At 36.3% G+C, this 17,753-nt stretch overlaps 1 protein-coding gene across 2 annotated transcripts; it reads right to left on the bottom strand.

The window, feature by feature from the left end:
- Window positions 1–807: 807 nt before the first annotated feature.
- On the bottom strand, window positions 808–16,953 carry LOC127432378 (anthrax toxin receptor 2-like). 2 transcript variants are annotated; one of them, XM_051683366.1, is made up of 18 exons: window positions 16,249–16,953; window positions 15,879–15,974; window positions 15,344–15,415; window positions 15,169–15,250; window positions 14,562–14,666; window positions 12,389–12,457; window positions 10,933–11,013; window positions 10,771–10,831; window positions 10,588–10,686; window positions 9,322–9,391; window positions 8,787–8,865; window positions 8,093–8,188; window positions 7,945–7,995; window positions 7,488–7,583; window positions 5,968–6,141; window positions 5,698–5,778; window positions 1,210–1,280; window positions 808–1,088 (listed from the first exon to the last, which is right to left on the bottom strand). In XM_051683366.1, the coding sequence occupies exons 1-17, from the start codon at window positions 16,440–16,442 to the stop codon at window positions 1,242–1,244; spliced, it is 1,545 nt and encodes a 514-aa protein (XP_051539326.1). In that variant the 5' UTR covers window positions 16,443–16,953; the 3' UTR covers window positions 808–1,088; window positions 1,210–1,241. The 2 variants fall into 2 exon arrangements, with proteins under 2 accessions (XP_051539326.1, XP_051539328.1); XM_051683368.1 differs by having other exon boundaries at window positions 15,879–15,950; window positions 16,249–16,952.
- Window positions 16,954–17,753: the final 800 nt, after the last annotated feature.

Genomic DNA, 17,753 nt, shown 5'->3' with positions numbered 1-17,753 from the left:
TATATTTTAGCATCTTCAGAGTAGTCACCCTTTGTCTAGATTTTGCAGACATGTACTCTTGACATTTTCTCAACCAACTTCTTGAGGTATCACACTGGGATGCTTTTTAAACAGTATTGAAGGAGTTCCCATCTATGTTGGACACTTAGTGGCTGCTTTTCTGTATTATTTGGTCCAAGTCATCAATTTCAAAACTTTTTCTTTTTTAATTAAATGTTAGTTTTATAATGAAATAAATTAATATGGTGGCACAATTATATTTTTGTCTACAAAACTAATTTCAAACATTTAAGCATACGCCTTCAGATCAAAAGATTTTTAAGATCATGAGAAACATTTCAGTCAAGTGTTTCAAAACTTTTGACCGGTAATGTATATATATATATATATATAAGGACTAAAACCCAAATTCTCATTCAATCCAGGATATTTCACAGCATATAACTTGTATATCCAAAAATAGCAATTTTGAGGATAAATCTTAGAAAAACTCTTTTTAAACAGAGGGTATAAGTTCAAAACTCTCCAAAAAGATTTGGATTTTAGTCCTTATTTATAATATATATATATATATAAGTTTGTTTGTTTATTTGCTTTTTGTTTAGTGTAGTATTTGTAATATTCTCTTTGAGTACAAAAACAAGTAACAACAGCGACTGCTTAACACTATAGTTAACAAGTTGATCATGTGACTTACTAAATGATTGATATTATTCTCACCTGTGTGAAGCTTGTTTGTTACTCTCCCTCAGGAAGGCTCATGCCGAAATGCATAGGAGAGCTGTTTTCACTTTTGTATTAAGTCATGTGATAATAAAGGCTTTTTAATGAATAAGAGTGCCATGGTTATCCAGCTTTTTGTTTTTGGACTATTATGAACCTTTGACCATAGACCTTAAACATTGACCTTAAGTTTATACTCCACCCTGGAAGCACTCTCTATCGTTGGACGCTAACGTCGACCTCTATCGACCAAGCTTACAAAAGATTCGAAGTCTAAAAACATCTCATGTCGAGACAAAAGCTGCCGTTTTGCCCTATGTATCCATCCGGCTGCAGTGTCCCCAGTCCTTCTTGTATGAAAATACCTGAAAAGTGACAATAACAATTCAGACATCTGTTATTAACTCTACATACAGTATTTAAAGGTAAATTAATGTTCTAGGTTTTCTAAATGGCATTTATGAGAAGTCCTCATAAAAGTCCTACTTTTAAGGAAAGGACACATCATATTTGATCAATCATTGTCTTTGAACCCGAGTGAATTTGATGCAGCGCCCCTGAAAGACATACAAAAAAGCAGGATGTTACTCTACATTACAGATCTATAATGAAGGAGCATCCCACCACCCCCTCTTACAATTTCACTCCATCTCCACCATTGCTCTTTACCCCATTATCTCTTATAAATGTGAAATATGACAAAGTGGATCTCCTAATTTCTCGCCCTCACGTTACTGCCTATGCCCTCAGTTTGAGACTGGTGAAAGGTCTTCCACCACTCACTTAACTAGTCCATATCACAATAACTCAGTACTGATGATAAATCATCCACAGTGGATTTTTTTTTATACAACTCATATGTAAAAATTTATTGTTTTGACAATATTTTGTCATGGTGACATGAACGATAATTTAGAGTAATTGAATTCAACTGAAAGCGATTTGATTTTAATTGGTGGTAAGGAAGCTGCATTAATGGATGCCGGGCAGGATGATTAAGCAAAACTAATGCTTGACAAACCATGTTTGGACAGATACTGTACCATGATTACAGCATGACTGTAGAAGAGGTATCAACATTGAAAATTAAGGCCTATTTACACCAAGTCTGAACCTTTGCCATGAAAAAAAACATGCATATTTTTAAGTGCATCTCTATGAACACCTTCAAATTGAGTGATTTATTTATTTTTTAATTCAGAAGCTAGGTACATTTTGTAATTGTTCAGATGCCAAACAATTAATTTTGGGAATTTCAGAGAATGCTGGGAATCATGATTTGGAATCAGACTTGGTGTGAATATTTTTGATGCAAAACATCTTGAAAATATTACACTTTTGTGTTGTTCTGTTGTATTAGACTTGGTTCGAACAGGTAAAGCAGGGAACAATATGAGAAAAATGTGATAGAAAAAATATGAGAAAAATTGGTGCAAAGAAATATGCATTTTAAAGGGATAGTTCACCCAAAAATGAAAATTCTCTCATCATTTACTCAACCTCATGCCATCCCAAATGTGTATGACTTTCTTTTTTCTGCAGAACACAAATTAAGATTTTTTTGGAATAATATTTCAGCTCTATAGGTCAATACAATGCAAGTGAATGGTGACCAGAATTTTTAAGCTCCAAAAATTAGATAAAGGCATATTAGAAGTAATCCATAAGACTCCAGTGGTTTAATCCATGTCTTCTGAGGCAATATGATAGATGTGGGTAAGAAACAGATCAATATTTAAGTCCTTTTTTACTATAAATCTCCACCTTTGACCAGCCCAACCAGTAGGTGGCTATATGCACGAAGAATGTGAATCGGCCAAAAACAAAAGAAGTGTGGAAAGTGGAAGTGAAAGGGGAGATTCATTGTAAAAAAGGACTTAAATATTGATCTGTTTCTCACCCACACTTATCATATTACTTCAGAAGACATGGATTAAACCACAGGAGTCGTTTGGATTACTTTTATGCTGCCATTAAGTGCTTTTTGGAGATTCAAAGTTCAGGACACCATTCACTTGCAGTGTATGAACCAACAGATCAGCTGACATATTCTTCTAAAAATATTCGTTTGTGTTCTTCAGAAGAAAAAAGTCATACACATCTGGGATGGCATGAGGGTGTGTAAATGATGAGAGAATCTTCATTTTTGGGTGAACTATCCCTTTAAGAAAAGGCATGCAGAAAGTGATTAAGTTATTAGAAATCTCAATAAGTGCCAGTGAATTAAAATATTTGTATAATACATTATTTAGATATATAAATATTGTATGTATTATATAAAATATGGGGGTCCAAAGTCTGAGACCACATTGAAAATCTGTGATTTTCTGCTGAATCTGTTTTAAATAAAAATAGAAAAAGCAAAGTAGAAGCATTTGCACAACTGGTCTCACAGTTGTGGACCCCACTGTATTACTGTATGTTTACACAATAAATGTTATATACAGGAGTCTAAGCACATCTGTGCCAAGATCATATTACTGTCCACAGTCAAACACTTTAACAATATTCCCATTGTGCCCTGAGAAGAACATTTCAGTTAATCCTAAACTAAGTGTGACAGTGAAATCAGTGAGAGGTCAGAGGTCACTCTCGGCAGTGAAGTGGCAGATGAGGGCCACATCAATGACAACTTGAGCTGTGACAGTCAGGCCAAACTAATGATTATAATAGTGACGTGTGTTTGAGGGTCAGCTCCTGACCAGTTTGAGCAGCACATACAGACATTAGTGGGGGGTGTTTCTAGGGGCACAAAGAATATCTAGGGGTGCAATGCCCCCCTAGCTCCCCCTTAGAGCCAGCCATGGCTCCATTCCTAAATCTAGTGAGCTGCCTAACTAGATAACATTTGAAGGCATCATAGGCACACTACTGACGTTGTTCCAAAAGGTAGGTAGAAACATTATGCTGCCTTCTAAAGATAACTTCCTTTGGTTAAATTCTAAGCCAGCATCACAAGTATGCTTTATGAACAAGATGCCATGAGACGCCAAGATGCCACGAGATCAACAGGAAAAATTTCAATTTTAAATGTAATATATTGAATACCAAAAAAAGTTTTTACCTAATGTTTGTACGTTCTTCGTAGAGTAAAGAATCATTAGCTTAGCAACATGCTAACATCAATTTGTAGTGCAATCAATTGTGAGTTGAATCTCTCATTCAATTCATGTGAGAACCGCTATTAGTACGAGCCTATGTATGTTTCAAATTGGTCACTTGTGAGGTTCCATTTCAATTAAAATGCCCCTTTAGGAGCATTTTTGCATCCGTCCTTTTTACGTTTAATTATTTTCCTTACACATGCACTAGACTAACATCTTTGACTTTGGCGCCAAGTCTCGCTTTTCAGAAGAATCAGAATCAGAATGAGCTTTATTGCCAAGTATGCTTACACATACAAGGAATTTGTCTTGGTGACAGAAGCTTCCAGTGCACAAACAATACAATAACAAGACAGAGCTAATAAAAAAATTGAATAAAAATAAAAAACGAATAGAAAATATAACTATGTATGGAAATACACAATAAGACAATATATATATATATATATAAACAGTATATACGGAAGGATATGTTGGATAAATATAAATAGACTAAGCTGTGTATTGCACATAGTTATTGCTCAATGGGGCAGTTTTAACTGTTCATGAGATGGATAGCCTGAGGGAAAAAACTGTTCCTGTGCCTGACAGTTCTGGTGCTCAGTGTTCTGTAACGCCGGCCAGAAGGCAAAAGTTCAAAGAGGTAGTTGGCTGGTCGAGTGGGGTCCAGAGTGATTTTTCCAGCCCTTTTCCTCACTCTGGATGTTTACAGTTCTTGAAGAGAGGGCAGGGGGCAACCAATAATCCGCTCAGCAGTCCGAACTGTCCTTTGTAATCTTCTGATGTCCGATTTCGTAGCTGAACCAAACCAGACAGTTATTGAAGTGCAGAGGACAGACTCAATGACCGTTGAGTAAAACTGTATCAGCAGCGCCTGTGGCAGGTTGAACTTCCTCAACTGGTGAAGGAAGTATAAACTCTGCTGGGGCTTTTTCACAATGGAGTCAATGTGAGTCTCCCACTTCAGGTCCTGTGAGATGGTAGTGCCCAGGAACCTGAATGACTCCACTGCTGCCACAGTGCTGTTTAGAATGGTGAGGGGGGACAGTGTTGGGGTGTTCCTCATAAATTCCACAATCATCTCCACTGTTTTGAGCATGTTCAGCTCCAGGTTGTTTTGACTGCACCAGACAGCCAGCTGTTCAACCTCCCTTCTGTATGCAGGCTCATCGTCATCTCAGATGAGGCTGATGACAGTAGTGTCGTCTGCAAACTTCAGGAGCTTGACAGAGGGGTCCTTGGTAGTGCAGTCATTTGTGTACAGGGAGAAGAGTAGTGGGGAGAGCACACATACCTGCAGGGCACCAGTGCTGATCGTACAGGGGCTGCAAGTGAATTTCTCCAGTCGCACTAACTGCTGCCTGTTTAAGTTTGAAAACTCAGTATTTCGTTTTCTAACATCATTGTTTTCCAAAGTATGCGATTATTGAGAGCGTCTTCGAAAGTCTCCGTTTTCGGTTAAGGAAAATGCCTAAGGCATAAACGTAGCCAGAAAAATGCATTTTTGAACACAAGCATATTAGTGTGGATGTGGCCTACATTTGTTAATGCAAGAATGTGTTCGGTCTGAATGGGCCCTTAGAAGGCAGCTTCCCATTTAGGCAAGGGACCACTGACTGATCCTTTTCAAATCTGACTGATCACATGTAAACTGTGTTTCTGCTTGTGTCTACATAACAAGTCCTTTAAGAGTATCAAAGGCAGATTTTTCATCAATTGAATGTTTCCTTTACATATTCCTATGTAATTTAAGAGCCTAAAGTTTGAGGAAAAAATGTATTACTCCTTTCCCAATGAAACAATTTCAGTGCAATTTGTTTTGTGTTGATAATAGGATTTAATGTTAAAATGTTTAACATGACAACCATACCTTGTCATTTGCTGTAGGTCTCATGATAGCAACTCTGTCGTACTGTCTACACAGCAATGCCAATATAGCATCAAATCGTCCCTAATAATTGCACAACATCCAACAAAAAACACAAAATTTGACAAAAATACATAGAATGACATCACTATACACAGCAATTATGATGAAAAACTACAATATGCATGATTCTTACGTTATCACAACAATCCTCAAACAACACAAGAGTCAATGTATAAGTTTTAATAAAATGAGTGCTGTCAGGATGCTTACTTTAATGGGAGTGTACCATTTGTCTGGGACCGGGGCATGATATATTGGTGGTGGTCTGGGTGGGGGTTTAATTACAGGCTCTTCAAACTCCTCCTCCGGCATTTTGACTACAGCATTTTTGGCTTTCTCCAACCGCGCCCCTTCCTCTGTAGAGCCCTTTTCACCCCAGCGAACCTGTGGATGTTGTAAGCTTCAGTGTATATCCATATACTTTTTTTCATTAGGTATCTAAGAGTTGGAGGATTGATTTAAAAAAACCTCTCTGCTGTTCATCTTGATCAGACTGATCTCATTGTGAATTCAGCAACAGTAGGTCGAAAGTTCTTCAGCTAAAATCAGAGTTTACCAAAATTCTCTAGCTGCATATTTTATAATGCATATTTTATGAACCATATGCCCATACCCAAACCCCAACCCTAAACCTCACCATCAATGGAGTAGAAATGAAATTTTAGAGCGAAACTGCAACAAACAAATCGTGTACTTACTGGTTTGCATGGGAGCAGAACCTGTGTCTCTGAGGCTGTATGCGCAATGTGCTATCAGTAGCGCCACAGGAAAAGCTGAAAACATTTGACTTGCCGAAAAGATTTCTGATGGGAGTGCTTGTAAGTAACTCAGCAGAATGGGCTCAATGTCAGGGTACCGAAACATTCGGTAGCAAAATGTTGAGCTCCAATGTGATCTTGTTGTCTTTTTTTTTTCAATTTGGAATTCCCAATGCGCTCTAAGTCCTTGTGGTGGCGTAGTGACTTGCCTCAATTCGGGTGGTGGAGGACGAATCTCAGTTGCCTCCGCGTCTGAGACCATCAACCTGTGCATCTTATCATGTGGCTTGTTGAGCGTGTTACCGCGGAGACCTAGCACGTGTGGAGGCTTCACGCTATTCTCCGCGGCATCCACGCACAACTCACCACGCGCCCCAGCGAACCACGTTATAGTGACCACGAGGAGGTTACCCCATGTGACTCTATCCTCCCTAGCAACCGGACCAATTTGGTTGCTTAGGAGACCTGGCTGGAGTCACTCAGCACGCCCTGGATTCAAACTCGCGACTCCAGTGGTAGTAGTCAGCGTAGTAGTTTACTTGCTGAGCTACCCAGGCCCCCCTGTGATCATGTTGTCTTGATAGTGGTAGTGAATTACTAGTGGTCGACTGATCTGGGTTTTTTTAATGGCCGATGCAGATACCAATATCTAGACAGCAGGATGGCCGATAAAATGCATATATGTACTGTATATCAATATACATACACAAATAACAATTTAATGTTGGCAAATAAGATTTACACAAAATTTGGCTGAATATAAATATGAATATAAACTTATTTTAACAATATTTACTCAAAATTCACAAAAAATATTTGAAAACAGAAAATGTGCACTAACACTTACTGATCAATAATCTCAAATTTTGATATATAGGTCTATAACTAGTAATGACAACTCTCAGATCAACAATTCTACTATCAGAAATTTGCAATTAAATGGACTGTATTTTAAAATGTTCTCTGAGTTACCTCCATGCGTGTAATACCACCCGGCCCTCTGCCACCATAATATGATGCATCCACTGTGGGCCATTTTTTCTTTGGCAAAGGGTCAATCTCAGGTTCCTATAAGATAAAGAAACACATAAAGTAAGATACTTAAACAGCTATACACATATATATATATATATATATATATATATATATATATATACACACTGGCAGCCAAAAGCTGGCTGCTGGAAATGGGGTCTGTCTATATTTGATCAAAAATGACTTTTTTCAAATAGTGATGGTGCTGTTTTTTACATCAGCAATGTCCTGACAGTACTTTGTGATCAGCTGAATGCCACTTTGGTGAATAAAAGTAAAAATGTATTTCCATAACAGCAAAATCTGTACATTATTCCAAACTTTTGGCTGCCTATATATATATATATATATATATATATATATATATAAACTTATAGGCTTATAGTTTACCTACAGGTATTGGTCGTGTTGGCGGAGGGAGAGATGGGGGTGGATCCCTGATTACCTGTGAGGTGAGGACAAAATCAGCCCTAATGTATATTAATACTGCATTAATATACTTTCAGTCACAAAAATATGTGGAAAAGAACAGATTGTTATACCACAGTGCAGCAGAGAGGCCAAAACCACCAGAGCACAATTAGACCCAACAGCACCAGCAGTACCAGGATGACAATGGCCACTACCAGCCCATCAGACTATAAACAATGAAAACGATAACCTTAATAATTATGTTTGTCATATTACAAACATGTTGATAATCATAAAAATTATGTTGCGATCATTAAAACTATTTATTTAAAAACCCATTTCATCTACTAGTGTTTCTTCTACATGTTTTCTTAAAAATTATAATAATAATAATAATTAATTGATACAATTAAAAATAAATACATTACATTTATTTTCTGCTTTGCAGTGCCGTCAGTAAAGACAACATGAAACAGCATAATACATTTATTTCCATTACGGAATTTTTGGAGCTACAAAGTTCTGATCACCATTCATTTGCATTGTGAGGACCTACAGAGCTGAAATATTCTTCTAAAAATCTTTGTTTGTGTTCTGCAGAAGAAAGAAAATCATACACATCTGGGAAGGCATGAAGATGAGTAAATGATGAGAGAATTTTCATTTTTGGGTGAAATACCCCTTTAAAAAGTAAATGCATTAAAGTTGATTTAAAGTTTTCTTTAAGCAAACATGATTCCTTTTTCATCTATTTAATGTTGATTGTGGTAATTACTAAATGTTTTAGCAAATTAATGTATTAAAATGGGATTCATGTGTACTTACACAAGTGGTGGCATATATTGTGATTGGACTTGAAATGAAAGACTGGCCATTATTTAGACTAATGAGCACATCGATTGAGCTGTTGAGAGAGGAAAAGTCTGTTATTACATGTATAAATTCCATGGGTGGAGCATTGATAGTCAAGACAGGCAGGCCAACACCACTGTGCAAAAATATTTTTTTAAACAAGATGAATTAAGGCTCTTTCTTCTGGTTGTTCAAAATAGGCTTGACAATGAGGAAAAGCAATGAAGAAACATTAGTTGGTCATTTTTTGTGTCTCTCACAGCCAGTGCACCATGGCAAACAAAAATGTGCTGTCGTCACAAATGTTGCTTTGTTTCTGCGATACTGCCTTGCACTGTGCCTGCGCCTTATCAGTTGACTATTAGCTAAGCTATAAACAGAAACTAAGTTAGAAACCCCCGGGAAAAAGATGATGAACTCGTTCCCTTTGACTGCCGACTTGTAACAGCTGTAGCTTTGTGAATGGATAGCCACTGTTCTTGACAGAAACTGGAGGAATGCCACTTACTGTCCAACCTCGGTCAACACTGGAGCTGAACACAGCACGTAATTATCCTTCACTATACTCGGCCTCTCATCTATAAGGAAGAGAGAGCAGCGTGAGATTCTTGTAAAATGCCAAATGCAGACTGAAACAAAAAGGCCCCTTTTTAAGGCATAGTTTGACCAAAAATTTTGTTCCAGAACCATATGACTTTCTAGACTGATCACACTATGAATTTGGTGACAGGAGGACAAAAGTTCTTCTGCTGAAATCGGTCCACGCTTACTGTAAATCGAACTACTGCCCCCAGTGACCAAAGCTGGAAGTATTGTTAAGGGGAAATGTCCACAGGGTGGCGCCAAAAGCGAGTTTTTTCAGTTGTAAATGATGTAGTTCATTCAACAGGAATGCATATTTTATTAACCCTACTCACTAACCCAAACCCCAGCCCTAAACCAAACCATCAGTGGAGTAAATATGTAGTTTTAGAGCAAAATGACAACCTCCGAATCACGCTCACTATTGTTTATGTGAACGCAATTACTTCCTGGTTGCCACGGAACCAGAATCAGTGTTGCAGAGATTGCAGTAGCATAGCAGGAAAAGGTAAACATGTTCAAACTGATGCATAATGTCTGATAGTGAATTAATAGCGCTTTTCACTAATTCTGCAGTATCAGGTCGATTTCAGGTTACATGAACTTTCGGAAGCTGCATGTTGATTTCCCATGTGCTCATGTTGGACTTTCTTTCTTCCGTGGAACACAAAAGGAGAATTTATGAAGAGTATCCTGGCCGCTCTTGTCCATATAATGAAAGTGAAAGGAGACTGGGGTCGTCACCATAAGCAGCATAAAACTATCATAAAAGCATTCTATTCAACTTGTACGCTATATTCCAAGTCTTCTGAAGCCATTCATTAGCTCTGAGTGATGAACACACCAAAAATTTAAGTTGCAATGTGTTCTACTGAAGAAAGAATGTCACAGGGTTTGGAACAACATGAGGGTAAATGATGAATAAATGATGACAATATTTTCCTCTGTGGGTAAACTATGCATTTAAGGATGTGGCTACATACACAACAATAAGAGTGTTTTAGGACCAGATTCCCTTGAGGCCAATGTGGCTCACCATGTCACTAATTCATGTGCTGAATGGGAAGGTGAATTATAAGTCTTGTTTTGTCAAGAGTCCTTGTAATAGAGGGTCTTGTTTAGTTTTGATAATCTGATGTGTGTAAAAGCTGAAGATTTATATGGAATGCATTGAATGCATTGAATGGCTTACTATAGGGCTCCTGTTGATTGACAAATAAAGTGCAGACCACACCCTCTGAGGTTCTTCCCTGCGTGAATCCCCGTCCTCTCAGGACAATGTTGAAAGATTCTAAAACACAGTGTTTACACAGACGTTAACCAAGATCTCATGTTCAAAAGGACAAAATCAGTTTAGATGAATATTGTTTCGTACCATTCACACAAATGCTGGAGGGCTCCACGTTAAAAATCTCTATACATGATTTCTTTAAAATCTGTAAACATACAGTAAATACAGGTCAATCAGAAGGCATCAAAATCAAATATATACCACATATTATAAATGTCTCTTTGGCTTACTTATATTCAGCCTCACCGAATTTACGATGGTTTTGAGTGCTTGGAATCCATCCACAACAGGAAACACTTGATCTTTGCTGTCTGCAATATCTATAAGCTTACAATGAAAACATGTTACATTTACAGAGAATCAAAACAAATATTAAATTAATCATAGCAATTCACAGACATCTTTGCAAAAAATAAATAAATAAATCATTATTAATATCTTGCAGAATTTTGCCTGTCAAGTAAATTTACTGGAAAATAAGACAAAAAATAAATAAAATACTGATTAGGAAAATAATTTTTTCACAGTGATATCTATATATATTTTATTTTAAGAACAACAAATCTGTGTAGCTGTTATTTCTTGCAGCAATCCTGCTAACATCTCCCAGGACAAAGAATCGATCTCATGCTAATGTAAAACGAGCCAGATGTGTGCTCTGCATAATCCAATTACACACAGCTTCCTGCCCAGACATCCACTAAACTCAATATAATGGATCTCTCTGTGACACTGTTACTAATGCACATTGTCATGAACACTACAATCCCATGATGGCAATTATCAGCAATCTACTGAAGAACAACTAGAATAGATCCAGCCAAGATAGAATGCTAGAATCCATATTTAAAAGTTTCTAAAGAATATGCTTGCCCATGTAGATGCTAGGGGGTTTACTAGGGCATTGCTATGCTGTTGCTAAGGTGTTCTTTCTTTTCTTTTTCTTTTTTTTGTATTGCTATATACAACTCACAAAATAACATTTAACCAAAAACAAATACAATTCACAAAATAAACATTTAACCAAATACAAAAAAAAAAAAAAAAAACAAATAAATAGATAGCGTAATATGTAATCTATATCAAGTTTAAGTGTAATCACTTTTTCCTTTTTGGTTCTGCTCTGTCCTCCTTGTTCTTTGCTGTTTTGGAGTGTATGTAATTTTATTTTGGGTTTTTTATTTTTCCAATAGAATTTAGATATTAAGGTGTGCAAAGAGTCAATCCATTTAGTGGTTGGTTGTACTGGGGTCATTGTGACTTTGGGTAGAATAGACATTTTAACTTTAGCGATCCGTCCTGCGAGGGAGAGTGGCAAGTTCATCCAATGCTTTAAATCATCCTCTATTGTTTTTATGAGTGGTATGAAGTTTAGAGTAAATAGATCAGATATGTTTGATCCCCCCACACATTTAGTCATTTAGTTTTAAAATGATGTAATACAGTCAACAGGAATGCATCATTTATTAACCATACGCCCTCACCCAACCCCAGCTCTAAACCTTACCAACACGCTATCAGTAGCACCACAGGGAAAGGTCAAGACATTTGAATTTATACAAAAATGACTGATGGAGGATGCTGCTTGTCAGTAATTTAGCAGAATTGGATAAATTTCAGGTTACATGAAAAGTCAGAGGAAGGATGTCAATTTCCCATGTGATCATGATAGAAGAATCCCCTTATCTATGTAAAGTCTTACCTGGTTTGCATCAAAGTCCTTTACACCTACACAATATACCCGGGCACCATACTGTCTTGCCTGATCCGCCTGTGTAAACAAATGGAGTGAATTTAGTAGATTCTTAAAGGGATAGTTCACCCAAAATGAAAATTCTCTCATTTACTCACCCTCATGCCATCGCAGATGTGTATGACTTTCTTTCTTCAGCAGAACACAAATGAAGACAACCCACTTTATATTAGGTGGCCTTAACTACTATGCACTTAACCATTTGATACTATGTACTTATTATGTATATACATGTTGTTGCATTTTAATTACATTTAAAGTACTTGCATTTCATTATATTTGTAGTTAAACTGTTACATTTACCCCTAACCCTAACCCAAACCTTACCCGAAAACCTAACTCTAACCCCTAATCCTAACCCTAACCCTACACTTACTCATAAACTTTCCCATACCTCAACCTCAGTAGAAGCAAATGTGGGCATTTAGCAGAACAACATGTAGTTACACAGTAAATACATAGTCTTATATGTATTTAATGTTAGTACATAGTAGTTAAGGCCACCTAATATAAGTGTGACCAACAAAGATTTTCAGAAGAATATTTCAGCTCTGTAGGTCCTCTCAATGCAAGTGAATGGTGATCAGACCTTGGTAGCTCAAAATAATCACATAAAGGCAGCATAAAAGTAATCCATAAGACTCCAGTGGTTAAATCTATATCTTCAGAAGTGATATAATAGGTGATGGTGAGAAACAGAATAATATTTCAGTTCTTTTTTTACTCTAAATATCCACTTTCACTTTTACATCTGAAAGTCACATATGGTGCCTGTTTAGTTTCATTTTCACATCTGAAAGTGAAAGTAAAAGTGGAGATTTAGAGTACAAAAGTATAACTGGAGTCACATGGATTACTTTTATGTTTCCTTTATGTGATTTTTGGAGTTAGAAAGTTCTGATCACCATTCACTTGCATTGTATGGACCTACAGAGCTGAGATATTCTTCTAAAAATCTTTGGGAAAAAAAGTCAAACACATCTAGGATGGCATGAGGATGAGTAAATGATGAGAGAATTTTCATTTTTGGGTGAACTATTCCTTTAATACTTAATTAACAACCTAAGGTACATATTTAAATCAACCCAGTACGTCAAATGTTTACATTTGCAATGCAAAGGAATTTTTAAAGTGGAAGCAACACTGAAAAAACGTGATTAAGTAAATATAGCTAAAAAGATTAAGTACTTTCTACATTAAATAAGTTAAAGTGTGAACTTAAAAATAATAAGTAAATTCTACATTTGTACTCAAATCTCAAATTATTCAAATGTGTAACAAAAAATATTCTAGCTTAAAAGTAAATATTATTTATGATTGTTTGATTGTTATCTTTACAATGTGCCATCCTGTATCAGTCCTAAAGTAGAAAAACTTAACGTGTTTATTTGCTAATTTGAGTAAAATTCACAGGCAAGCCAATTAAGTGAATGTTACGTAACTTTTCAAAGCTGGTGTTCCCAGCATGCACCGGGCTTGAATAATTAATGAGCTTACATGGTTTCACGGTTGGCAAGTTTATTTTTAAGCTTATCCCACGTGTCTGTTGAAGTCTGAATTTAATTTCCTACTCAAAATTACCCGTTCATGATAAAAAAAAATTATCTGTCGGTACCGTCATAGTGTTTTGTGCAAGTGTTTAGGTCTGTGCGCCTAGCTCTGTATCTTCTATATATTGCCAGTAATGCAAGGTGATGTTGTTTAAATAAACTACATAGCATGCATTAAGCTTCCCTGCGGAAGGCTTTGATGTCATGTGGTGCATGATTAAACTTGTGTTTGTAAGGAAAGTTAAAAATGTGAAATGTACTAATAAATGTTCACTAAAATTTGATTAAATTTTATTTAAGGACCATGTATGTCAGATTTGTAAGTAAAAGTTACTGTTTTAACTGAAATGTTTATGTTAAATTTACTCACTTAAATCAAAGTCATGAAATTTTAGTTTGTGCAAAAATTGAGTAAATCTTACTAGTATTTTTTTTTTGTGTGTGCAGTTAAATGCCTCAATTGATTTTATCAGTCTGAACAATTTCGCATAATATAAATGCTTCCATATGTTACTCCCTATGTTGTTTGTGCTATGCTACATGGGCCATGATTGAAACATATGCTGCTTTACCTCTTTTACAGCGAGTTCATGAGGATAGACCTCCAGCTTCCCATCAGTCAGTGCAATAATGATACTAGACGCTCTTGTGCCCTGGGCAGTCATTTGATCTAATGCCTAAAACAAATGTATTTGTTATGACTACAAACATACAGAGGTCCCAAAAAGGACTTGGGCACACTTACAAAATGTATGAATGTCATTGCATTAGATAAGAACTATCACACTAAGTGGCATTTATTTTAAAGAAAAATACCACAAGTGCACTTTTTAAGAAAAGAAGAAAAAAAAGAAAAAGGTTTGTGAGGTTTTAAATGATAAAACAATAGATATATTGTTCACAATTAAGGCACTTAGAAGTATTTGGACACTTAAACCACATTTAAATATGTCTGAATGTCATTGCATTTGTGACATTCAAATATTTCACCAAGTGCCATTTACTTTAAGGAGAGATAACACAAGCACATCATTCATGCAAAATATTTCACAAAAAGATGTTTGCTAGGTTTGAAATGATAAAAAATATACTGTTCAAAATTAAGTGTAGCTTTAGTGTCCAAATGGTTATTGGGGCCACTGTAGAATGAAAATATGCATGTTATTATATTGAATTCACCTTTATTAACCCCTCATGCATGTAAGTCTCACCAGCAGGTTTGATCTTGCTCAACCTTTGCAGACCATTATCTATAGCTGCCCTAAAAGCCCAGAGACAATGTTATATCCTTTGTATTTACAGTTAAGATTTACATATACTAAGAATGCTGCTGTAAGACTGAATGAAATCACACCTGTCTCCGGTGAGGGGCAAGATTACTTCTGCATTTGAGGAAAAGACTATGAAGGATACTCTCATCTTCGGGCTTCAGAAAAAAAAACAAAAAACACAATCAATCATGAATTGCATGAAACAAAACAACACAATAAAGTCAAATTTACTCTCTTTGTGGGTAAGAAAAATTATATGCTTTCCAATAGTATATACACTGTGACTGTTTAGTAGTGCAGTGCTTGGTGTAAATTACTACTGTGAGGTTCAACATTTTGCCCTCTCATACCCAATCTTGCATGAACTAGGTCACCATACCACACACTAATCCAAACATACATCATACACAGACTAAAGTTAAACATAGTAATCTACAATTAAGTTTATATTTAGTGCCACACATGTGCAAGAAGCTGAACCCCATGAACAAGTGGCTTGTACCAAGCAGGACTTGAGTGTGGTAGTGCTGAAACTTTTTAACCCGTCTAACAACGTTAATACTTTGTTAGTTAATTATATAAAAAAGAACTTAAAGATTCTAACTTATAGTTTCTTACCTTACAAAACGATTTGTCAACTGTTCCACAAATCCATATATCTCCAGCCAGTTGTCAGACACACTCCCTGACCTAGAAGGATGTGAACGTGTGGTGCTTTTAGAGAGATAAACAGGGCCATATAAGGGCTCCTGAGAACTATGCGAGGGTTTTTTAGAGCTCAAAGAAAAAAAAAATGTCCGTAAAAATACAAGGACTAAACATGTGGTGTGGAAACACTGGGGTTATTATTAATTTCTATTCATATTTCAATTAGAGAGAGTGTGTGTGTGTGTTTGCACGGTTCAAACACAAACATATGTAAACATACTGCCTATAAAACATGTAGAATTATATTGTCTATTGCTATTGTAAATACTGTCAAACTCACCGATCCAAAACAAAATATAAATCAAAGGCTCCATGGCAAGACCCGTCTTCCCCTTTCCCGAATGAAGTCAGGAGAGAGATGCAGAAAAGTTGGAGAGCCCACGCCGCTGTTGTCCATTTGCCTCTATTAATGGCATGATTGCTGTCTCCCCTCATTCCTGTCATGTACTGCACGTCTTTGTTATTGGAACACATAAAATCCAATACTAGAAAATCAGCTGACGCGCGTGGACGGAGAGCGCAGTTATTTTAATCCTGCATGACAACACGCTCTTGCCATCTAACAACAAATCCTTCTTTAAAAAAAAAGCCACTCTTGCTGCGGTCTTCAAGAAATGTCCCTTTCAAAGGACCATCTAGTCCAATTGAAATTCAACTCATGCCGTCAAAGTTTTTTTTAATCAAAGCGGGCACGGTCACTGCACATGAACCAGTGGTTGAGCGCGCATGCGCTGACAGTGCAGTTGCGCTCGTGCCGGAGAAGAGCGTGCGCTCACGTTATAACGGTGTATAATAAACATCAGGAATTCTTTTTTAAAGCCACATGAAATCATTATAAAACACGTAGAAAGGAATTGAAAAGACTTTCGAAACAATAGCTGAAGGGTTACATTCACAATAAAATCACTATGAATAGATAGATAGATAGATAGATAGATAGACAGACAGATAGATAGATAGATAGATAGACAGATAGAAAGAAAGAAAGAAAGAAAGAAAGAAAGAAAGAAAAGAAAGAGCAATAGACAGACAGACAGACAGATAGATAGAAAGAAAGAAAGAAAGAAAGAAAAGAAAGAGCAATAGACAGACAGACAGACAGACAGACAGATAGATAGATAGATAGATAGATAGATAGATAGACAGATAGACAGATAGATAGACAGACAGATAGAAAGAAAGAAAGAAAGAAAGAAAAGAAAGAGCAATAGACAGACAGACAGACAGATAGATAGATAGATAGATAGACAGATAGATAGACAGACAGAAAGAAAGAAAGAAAGAAAGAAAAGAAAGAGCAATATACAGACAGACAGACAGAGAGACAGACAGACAGATAGATAGATAGATAGATAGAATGGAAGACAGATAAATAGATGATAGATATGTAGACAGACAGACAGACAGATAGATAGCTAGATAGAAAGAAAGAAAGAAAGAAAAGAAAGAGCAATATACAGACAGACAGACAGACAGATAGATAGATAGATAGAAAGAAAGAAAGAAAGAAAAGAAAGAGCAATATACAGACAGACAGACAGACAGATAGATAGATAGATAGATAGAAAGAAAGAAAGAAAGAAAGAAAGAAAGAAAGAAAAGAAAGAGCAATATACAGACAGACAGACAGACAGACAGATAGATAGATAGAAAGAAAGAAAGAAAGAAAGAAAGAAAGAAAAGAAAGAGCAATAGACAGATAGATAGATAGATAGATAGATAGATAGATAGACAGATAGACAGACAGAAAGAAAGAAAGAAAGAAAGAAAGAAAAGAAAGAGCAA

Source organism: Myxocyprinus asiaticus, chromosome 42 (assembly GCF_019703515.2).
Source record: "Myxocyprinus asiaticus isolate MX2 ecotype Aquarium Trade chromosome 42, UBuf_Myxa_2, whole genome shotgun sequence".
NCBI classification, from domain to species: domain Eukaryota; kingdom Metazoa; phylum Chordata; class Actinopteri; order Cypriniformes; family Catostomidae; genus Myxocyprinus; species Myxocyprinus asiaticus.
This window is presented reverse-complemented; position numbering and strand designations above follow the sequence as displayed.